Genomic DNA, 9,919 nt, shown 5'->3' on the forward strand with positions numbered 1-9,919 from the left:
AAATACTTGAAAATCCTTGCTGCCCTATTTATAATCAGTATGAAGAAACTATTTGTCATGTTTTATGGAGTTGTGTTGCAGCAGTGGATGTTTGGGCAGAAAGTAGAAGTCCAATTCAAAAATGGCCATAAGAAGAAGTGGATTTTGGGTTTGTCTGGAGGAAAATGTCATAATCTTTGAGTATGGAAGAATTGGAATTGGCTGCTATAGTCTTGAGAAATATATGGTTAAGGAGAAACATATTTATATTTGAATCATGCTTTAATGGTCCTGCTAGTATTTTTAAGAATGTTGAAATGACAAGGACTGAGTATATGGTAGCAAATAGTGTAGAATGCCCTGGAAGAAATCTTGCAAAAAGAGGGGAGGTGAGATGGAGAAAACCAAGGGAGGAGTGACAAAAATAAATTGGGATGCTGCCTTTCTGAAGGATAGTAAGAGGATGGGAATTGGGATTGTGTTTCTAGATCAAGAAGGGGATATTCTGTTATCTTCATGTATACCACAATCAAGTGTCATGTCAGCAACTCAAGTGGAAGCTACTACTTTACGGAAAGCTATGAAGATGTGTGATGAGTCGCAGATGGGTGAAGTTGAATTAGAATGGGATGCTTTATGCATTATTAAAGCTGTAAACAATAGAGATGAAAATTAAGAGTGGAGAGGTCAGACAATTGAAGATATTATGGGTTTGTTACACAACAGACCTCAATGGCTAGTTACTCATACATTTAGAGAGACAAACAAAGCAGCTGATTATTTAGTAAAGTTTTCATTGAATGTAAGTGAAGAGGAAATATGGATGGAAGATGACTCTAAGGGTCTATATAATTTGATTTTACAAGAAAAAACTGTAACAGATTCTTATTAATGAAATTCAGAGATACGTTTTGATTAAAAAAAAAAAAAAAACATTTTTCATTCATTTTCAACCCACCTTTCTATTGTCCACGGCGGTCATTTCATTCTTTCTATTTAATTTGAATTTAAATTCCCCTTTTTTTCCTCTCCTTTTGCGGAGCAGTTCGAGACCACTCTTTGTTCCGGTCCATTCCGCCCAATTCTGGAAGAGTGATCTTGAGTCGTGACCACTCTTGAAAAAAGTGAATAAATAAGGGACCCACCTGAAAAGAAATTAATTTTTTAATAGGTCCATTCCGGCCCAATTTTGGAATGTCGGTCCGGAATTAAGATGTCTGACAATTTGGTAAATTGTTTGAAATGGTAGGATGAACTTGTAATTTTCTAATTCTTTTTCTCCTTCCTTGTGAGCCTGCGATGAAGCAAATCAGTTTCACTTTCCCTCAATTTCCTAATCCCTAATTTCTCTCCTACCCTACGCCAGACACCTTCCGGCCTCTAGCCTTCCGCCACAAGCAGCAGCTCGTTGACTCAGTCCACTCCGTCGCAGCTCCTCTTGCTCCACCGCAGGTCGTCGTCGATCTCCATTCCGCCGGTTCTTCTCGACTTATCTCTCTCTCTCTCTCTCTCTCTGATGGCTTTATAAATCATTGGTTCTGTTTTGGATTTGCAAAAACTGTATGAGATGCTTGAAATTTCTTCAATTACGCCTCCATAGCTCATACTTCATTACGTCCCCTAAATTCCTAATAGTTCATTACGTCTACAACTGTACAACTTCAACCTCGTTAATTCAGAGAGCATACTGCCAAGAATTTGTTATTTCTATTTTTTTTTTATTCTGTAGTATAACTCTAATCTGTGCTATTTGATTCTCTTTTAATAGCAGCATAGCCTTCCTATTTAATCATTATTCTATCATCATTCCATTTTTAATAGTGATATTTTAGGATTATGTAATTTGATGATAATGTGGATGGTTGTTGTTGACACGCATAATTAAGTTGAGACATTAAAATTACAAGATGTAGAGATTACCTGCAAACAACAAAGGCTGTGAAAAGCCAATTGTTTCGAGGAGTGGCAGCAGCAGCACTAGTTTTCTTGGGTTTTACATATTTATCTCGCCAACTCCATTGGAACCTTTAGAGTTGAAAAAAAGCAACCCCTGCCATGTCGATACATGTTTAATCCTCTTGAAAACATCCCAAGTACAATCTTTGAAGAAAAACATTATTTCTGCTTCTTCTACCCAAAAACCCTAACATCTTCAGCTACATTTTCAAATGTGATACCTTTAGAAAGATGCACTTTCAGCGCTTACAATTAGAGACACCATGTAAGTTATTTTCAAATAGCTCTTTCAATTCGTGGGGAGATAATATGAAGGCTTTGAAGAGTTAATGGCCATGTTTACAGCCATTGAAGCAAGCCATTCCCCAGAGAAGATGTTCCTAGCCTAAATGAAGTGCTAACTTGTATTGATGTTATTTTAGAATATAGTTTTTCTATATATATATGATATTATATATATAATTATTTATATATATATATATATAAAATTTATCCATATAACAACTATCCTGAAATGGTACACTGAAATGTACTGGTACCGAAATATTCCGTTCTAGTACCTCAAATAGAATGGAATTCAAAACTTTGGTTTATATTGCTGGAATTTCTTTTGTAAAATATTGCTGGACGCTTGAAGCATTATATTGCTGGAAAAAGCTTGGTTGGACAATCTCCTCTGTCTGAACAAGAAAAAAAGACAAGTAATTTAGGTTTTAGATATGATAGTTGGATACAAGAAAAGTTTGTACAAAGTTAAATTAATAACTTCTTAAAATCTTAGATATTTACCGTTAGATTCTCACTTGCAAATAATAATAATTGAAAATATAAGCAAAAAACAATAATTTATATAATGAATAATTTAATTATTATGATATAATAATATACTGCCACATATACTACCACTTCATTTTGCCATTTACAATGCAACACATTGAACCGGATGACTTATTGTTCAACTGATATGCCCTCCCTTTGTAGTCAGTTAGTAACAAATGGGAGTGAGGTTGTGGGTTCTAACCCCCACAGAGGAGTCCTCTCTTTTTAGAAATAAAAAAAGAGAGATAGAGTTTATGGATCTACTCACCACAGATGGAGTCGTGGATCTAATTGCCATGGTGACGCCTATGTGCTACGGAAAGGATACAAAGTGATGGAGATAAGAGGAATGTTTGTCTTTAATATGTTCTCATGAGATTGTAAGTGCCGTTTGGAAAATTCAAAAAGAAAAAAAATGCAACACATTGAAGTGTCTAGGAAAATAGTACCGTTGGCAATTTTGGTGTTTATTTGCTTCTCTAGCTTGAATTTATGTCTCTGTATGAATCTTCATTTGCAACTTCTTTCTAACATATTAAATAGTTGATTAAGGAGATATTCCTTTGAATTGCAGGATAATTTGAGTAGGAATCCTATTTGGTATCTTTCTTGGTGTTATAGAAAAGGTAAGAGACCATCCCTTTCGACTTTACAATTTGTATCTTTGTCCTTCTCAGAAACTTTTCCCTCCAAATTACTTGTATTCTTTGTGCTCATTGTGTCCATATGGCTCTTTTGAGATGGTGTTGTTAGTCTGTCTGGGATGTACATGTCTCTGCACCTATAAAAATGCAAAGCCTTTTGTTTCTGTAATGATACTTAAGTAACATCGTGTCATGTGTGAGATCGCGTTTTTCTGTAGAAACTTTTCTAATGTACCCATTTTTTCCACAGATTTTTTTTATTGTTGGTCCTCGTAATTTACTGAATATTTTTGTGGTCCAATTAACTTTGATATACCTGACAATGTTGAACAATTTAGTGGGGCATGTCTTACGTTCTGAAATTCTTGCAACTCACTTTGGATGGTGGTGGGTTGGTGAAAAACCAACCAATAAATATATATTGAATAACAAGGATGCTTATTGTCACGTAACCAAAAAGCTTTTAAATCTTTTCAAAGTATGGACACCATTGTCGTGTAATAAAAAAATTTTTAAATTTTTTTAAAATAAGGACATGTATTATAGAATCACCTAATAATCGCTCCCATATTGATTATCTACTTCTGTTTATATTTATTTTGGCGAAAAAATCAGGGGTAGATTAAAAACAGCATTACCGTAAGTACAAGTGATATATTTATAATCAAAGTCCCAACACTGCCCTTTTCAATCTGATAAATTCCAAAACAAAGTACAAGGAGGCCTAAAACAACTATACCAACCAAAAATCCTCAGCCCTAAAGAATTCTCCAAATCCTCTCTCCTCTTTCTATTTCCTCCATTTCCTTAAAAATCTTAGGGACCTCATTCTGCCATAGCTAGTGATTCCCTTTCTCTCTTTTGGCCGGTAAATTCCTCATTTATTTGTGAGTCTTTTTTTCAGGGTTTTTTCTCTTCATACCTTTCTCAAGGAAAAGTTAATCATGAAGTTAGTGATTTTGATTACACAAGTGATTTTCTCGTGAGCCTCAGTTTTCCAAACCGAATCTTTCTTCGGTTGGGTATCCGGATTTCATATCCGCATCTTCTAGATGCGGGTACTGTTATATAATGCAGCTACCAAGATTAATACTTGGTAACTGACTACCATAACCGGGTTGAACTAAAAAAAAAAAAATCTGACTTACGATCATTTTGATGTTCCAAAACAAGAGAGATTCTTCCACAGAGGAAAATAAAAAATAAACCCTGAGGAGTGAAAGCTAGCTATGATTTCATTCCCACATCCCTTTCCGCATATTCAATTTGAGATCTCGATCCTTCGTTCTAAGGTAGGCCTTCTATATTTTAAGGAAAAAAAACACAGTCCTTAGTTATAAAAAAAAAGAAAAAAAACACATTCCTTGAATCCTTTTATGCTTTCAAAACCCGAATCCGTTTCCAGTTCTATTGAATCAGTTCTAGTTATCTTTCATTTGGTTTTTAATCTCATACATTGCGACATTTCGTTTTGCTAAATCTTTAAATTTTGGAGCTATGTCATTGTCTATTTCTCTACTTGTGCTCTGTTTGTTTGCCAAGGAAATGTTAGAAAGCACAAGAAACTTAGTTTTTTATTTTTTAGATTCCTCATTGTTTTACTTGTTTTAACCCCTAGAGGTTGGGTCAAGTGGTGAAGGCCTTGGTCTTGGTGGTATGCTCCCTCCAGGTCAAAGGTTCAAATCCTCTTGGGTGCAAACAATTTCTAGGGGCCATCGGAGTGGGGGAACTTCCCCTTGAATTACTCGAGGTACACTTGCAGGAAATTTTGTAGAGGGCCTATGCACCTCCAGGATTAGTCGGGACTTTTCTCAGAGACCTGATGCCAATAAATAAAAAAAAAAAAAACTTGTTTGGAACCTGATAAAGAAAGCAAAATCTCGACTGAACTGAGCCTGGCGCAGTTGGTTTGTTTAGCTAAGGATATAGTATCCAACAATTATTACTTATAAAAAAAAATAAAAGTATCCAACAATTATTTTGTCTTTTCCTGTTTTATTGTCTGCCAAACAGAAAACTGCTTTATCTTTCAGTTAGTGGCACACATGTTGTCTGAAGATTTGTAACCTGTACAGCCCTAGAAATGAACTCAGTGAGAATGCTTGCGTCGAGCCTCTTACGGCGGCCGAGTCAGACCATTGAGTGGTGCAGTTGTGCGCCTCATTACCAACCGCTGCAGCTACAGCAGTGGAGGGGGATCCGGGTGAAGGTCCGGGACGGGAACCTGGAGCAAGCGCTGACTTGGTTGCAGCGGAGGATGCAGTCGAGTGGGATTGAGCGGCTTATAAAGCGCCAGCAGACTCGCCACATCAAGAACTCCGAGAAGCGTGTCTTGGCCCGCAAGAACCTCGAGCGCAAGATCCGATCCCAGGACCTCGCACGCAAGCTCAAAGCCATTCTTGTCAAGAAAGTCAGGTAAATTAATTTTGGACGCCTAGATTCTTTAATGTTTTTCACTACTACTATTCTCCTCAAAACCCCTGTAAATTGTAGTTGATGAATGCGCACAGGGTTTTTCTTGAATTTTATTCTTGAAGTGATTTGATCTGTTCATAGGCACTTGATATTAGTCAATTTTTAGTAATTTGAGTATTCATTCAATTTTAAAATTTAATTTGAGTTTGAACATTTGCAAAACTGCCCTGGAATGGTGTAAAACTGATAAAACCTAAGGTGCTTGATTGTTCTCTAATCACATAGGTCCCATGCAGAGGGATAGATATGGCTTACACATCTAGTAGCTTTGTTTTGTGTTGCTACATGCTGTTTTTTAGTTTTTATGCCTTTTTTCCAGTTTATAATGTCTAAAAAATCTACCTAGTCTGCATCTTAGTTATCTATATTGTTAAAGGGATTCTTTCTGTCTTTTGCTTTTTTGGAGATAGTGAGCTTTTGTTGATGCTGAAGTTCTTATTATGTGAACCTGCGAGAATGTAAATTTTGCATACGTGCTACTTGAGGGTAAGGCTTTGGAATCCGCTCAGGACAGATAATGTTTGAGATTGTCAATGGGCAACTTCCAATAATATCCATGGAAGCATTCCCTTCCAAACCATCCTCAGACACCTGTTTGTAACTTGCCCTGTTTGCTAGATTTTATTCATAGAAAAAAAAAATGTTTGAGCTAGTTGATGCTAGTCCCATGTGAAATCACCATTAGGTGAATATACTGTCTAATGGGCGTTATATAAAAACCATTTTTTTGCTGGTGATGGGTTATCACCAATATTGCATATTGGTTATAAAAAGTTGATGATGATGGGTTTATTGTATCGATCTAGGAAAGATTTAAGCTTCTGGCCTCTCCTTGGGCTCTCTTTTGCTGTAATTTCGGAGGCATTTTTTGTCCTGGTACTCTAGGGTTATGTTGCCTGAGATAGATGCTAAATGGGCACTCCTCTTTTAGTTTGGCCTGATAATTATTTCCAAATATCTGGGTTTGGGTATTTAAATAATTGGTTATCATTGCTTGAGCCAAAGCATATTTGAGCAGTTCGAGACAAAAAAATATTTTTCTTCTCTTAGTTTTTTGTAGAGGTAATAAAGAATGCAATTCTTGTAATCTTCCCCAATTGGAGTTAAAAAGGTGATAGTTTCATAGGTTACCTGTGAACAGCAGGTCCTTGGTGTTTTATTTCTTTTTACTTGGACTTGGAGAGGTAGGCAATGGCTCTCGAGTTTGACTGTTTTATTTATTCACTCAAATCCTGGAACTGGTAATTTGGATAGGGATTTCCTTCCAAGAGGGCTGCCATCTCTGTGATATATTGTGGTGGGATTTCCACATCCATATTTTTGTCCACTCCGTTTTCATCTTCTTATGTTTTCTTTCCTCTCTTTCTTGAGGGGTACTCTTCTCTTTTTAACAAATCAATTCACTCTAAAATATGTTAATTTCTTCATTTATTTCTGCTCATATATGCTTGATTGGTATTTTGCAGGGGTCTCTAAGGATAGCTTCGGAGTCAGGGGTTATGCAGATCTGCAAACTCCCTTCTCCACTCACTACAATCAAATAAATAGGGATTAAATTGGCTTTCTTTTCAGTTGCTCATAAATTCATGCGGTTTGACACTCAATGCTCAACATGCATTGAGATTTTTGAACGGTTCATCATTAGGCAATCTTAGCGCAATGTGCTCAAGGTGGAAACATTTGTATTCGTTTCTAAATTTTCATGTGTTTTAGCTAAACTTTCATTCATGAGGGAGAAGTTACTAAATATGGTGATTTCCCCCTCAAGTTCAATCAACATATTATTTCTTTTTTTCGGATTTTTAAATTAATTTTTGGCCTTTTAAAATGCCACGTCATTCTTCTCTCGTAGAAAAATTATGAAGGTGGATAGAATTGCACACATCAGTAGAATTGGTGAAGAGCGAGAACCTAATTAGTAAAATGTGTGAATTAAAATTTGATAGTATTTTTAAAAGAAAAATTTTGGATATAAGTTTTACATTCTGCACACTCACTTAAAAACATGTCATTTTAACCTCTAAGGTTTATGTCCTAAGGTAGTATATAAGACTGCAAGTCTCGCATAGTTTATAAAGATAAGGAAAATTAACCTCTAAAGTTTCATAAGTTTTTAAAAAGAGCTGTGCTACCAATAAGTTTTACATCCTGTATATTTACTTTAAAAACATGTTATTTTATATTTTTATTATATTTTATTCACAAATATGTTTGGAATCATTTTTATTATGCGGGTAAAAAAATAAAATGATATTTTTAAATGGATTTAGGAGATGCGAGACTTATATTTAAAAAAATAAAATGATATATTTTTAAGTGGATATACAAGATGTGATGCTTATGTTTAAAATTTTTCTAAATAATTCTTCATTTCTATTTCCCCGTCTTGTCTTGTCTTGCTTTATTTATAATAATCCATGTATAAGGTGGGTTCACTTTTGACATGACTATTGAGTTGAGTTTTTCACTTCCCCAAAGCTTAGTGGAAATATTCGGCTTAAATGATCATAGAACTGACTTTAGCATTCTGCACCATGAACTACACTACTTATTTAGTTATTCCCAAGGAGGCTGACCTGGTTCTTGTACAGCCCCCAAGTCAGCCATTTGCCACTTGCAGCCAGGATGATAAACAGTAAGATAAGGAATACCTGTTTGCAGTAACACTGCTCTTTCTGATACATAAATGATATAGTGACAAATATATATAACTTTGCATGTCTTATCCCTAATTTTATGAAATGCCAAGAACTTGCTCAAGAAATAAAAGAACTGTCATAAGTTGGAGGGGGCACAGGCCTACAGTTGCACATTATCAGAAAGAGTTGGAATGTATATAGTTGGTATTCCTATGTCTACAATCTATATAATCTCATCAATATTTGACAAATAGTACTCTCATTTGTTGAACTTCATGTCGTTAAAAGTTTGTGCTTTTGTAGGCAATTTTAATAGCATGAATTTTATGATAAATTGGGACATATTCATTTATATATAGGATTTTCTGATAAAAGAAGTGCTTTAGTTACAAAAAAAAATTTATAAAAATAAATTCATATGATTTTACGTGATACATTATATTATAAAATTATTTATATTATAAAATAAATATAATGTATCACGTAAATTCACATTAATTTATAAATTTTTTTCTTAATTTGTTTGTTGTTGATGTACTTGTTGATAATAATTTTTCAAAATATCAATATTTTTATATAATTTTTAAAAATTTCAACTTCTTCGTGAGAGAGAAGAAATTATTTGTATAAATTTTAAATAAATAAATTTCTTAAAAATCTTGTAAAAAATTGAATTTCACTTATAAAAGTGTGAAAAAATTATTTTTTATTAATAATATCTATTTTTTATATAAAATTTATCTATTTAAGGATAACAGCTCATTGCGTGTAAATCCAAAAAATTTCAGAAAAAGTACAAAACAGATCGACAGAATTGATAGGACGTGAGAGAGAATATTATGGGCATGGATGGATGAGACTTTCACGGTTGTCAGCGATTCCATTCCATGGAATATCTTTGGAGAATATCCAATGAGTAATGCTAGAGAGAAGCCACTATAGCAGTACACACTTTGCACTCACTGCGTAGCTGTTTCTAGTTGCTTGTTCCCAACACTCACTTGGGGAGATGTGTGGTCTAGATGATGCCACATCATGTGTGCAAAATGGATATTACTAATAGTGGCTTCTATCTATATTTATCCAATTAGAATGCTATTGGAGTATGGGAAAGGAACTCTTGAGCTTTCCATATCATCAAGGGTAGACAACAATATCATTGACTACTGTTTGAAACTATAATGAATTTTGATTCGATTTTAACCATTGGATTTTATTTGTCAACGGTTTTTGCTTTTATTTCGTTAAGTTTCATATCGTTGATAGTTATGGTCAAGTTTCAAATTGGTTCAATCTGATTCAATCGTCACCATTTCAGCTGTGTTATTTATAACCTCACATCTTACATTTATTTTAAAAATATATTATTTTATATTTTTATCTTATTTTATTCATAAATATATCTAA

At 34.4% G+C, this 9,919-nt stretch overlaps 1 protein-coding gene across 2 annotated transcripts; it reads left to right on the plus strand.

The window, feature by feature from the left end:
- The first annotated feature begins 1,156 nt into the window (after window positions 1–1,156).
- Window positions 1,157–7,552, plus strand: LOC108988516 (30S ribosomal protein S21). 2 transcript variants are annotated; one of them, XM_018961795.2, is made up of 4 exons: window positions 1,157–1,431; window positions 3,329–3,380; window positions 5,474–5,813; window positions 7,340–7,552. In XM_018961795.2, the coding sequence occupies exons 3-4, from the start codon at window positions 5,482–5,484 to the stop codon at window positions 7,347–7,349; spliced, it is 342 nt and encodes a 113-aa protein (XP_018817340.1). In that variant the 5' UTR covers window positions 1,157–1,431; window positions 3,329–3,380; window positions 5,474–5,481; the 3' UTR covers window positions 7,350–7,552. The 2 variants fall into 2 exon arrangements, with proteins under 2 accessions (XP_018817340.1, XP_018817338.1); XM_018961793.2 differs by having other exon boundaries at window positions 1,159–1,456.
- The last annotated feature ends 2,367 nt before the right edge of the window (window positions 7,553–9,919 follow it).

The sequence above is a fragment of the Juglans regia genome, chromosome 13 (genome assembly GCF_001411555.2).
Source record: "Juglans regia cultivar Chandler chromosome 13, Walnut 2.0, whole genome shotgun sequence".
Taxonomy (NCBI): Eukaryota; Viridiplantae; Streptophyta; class Magnoliopsida; order Fagales; family Juglandaceae; genus Juglans; species Juglans regia.

Coding starts and splice junctions, on each gene's coding strand:
- LOC108988516 (XM_018961795.2), top strand. CDS start 5,482: ATGAACTCAGTGAGAATGCTTGCGTCGAGCCTCTTACGGCGGCCGAGT.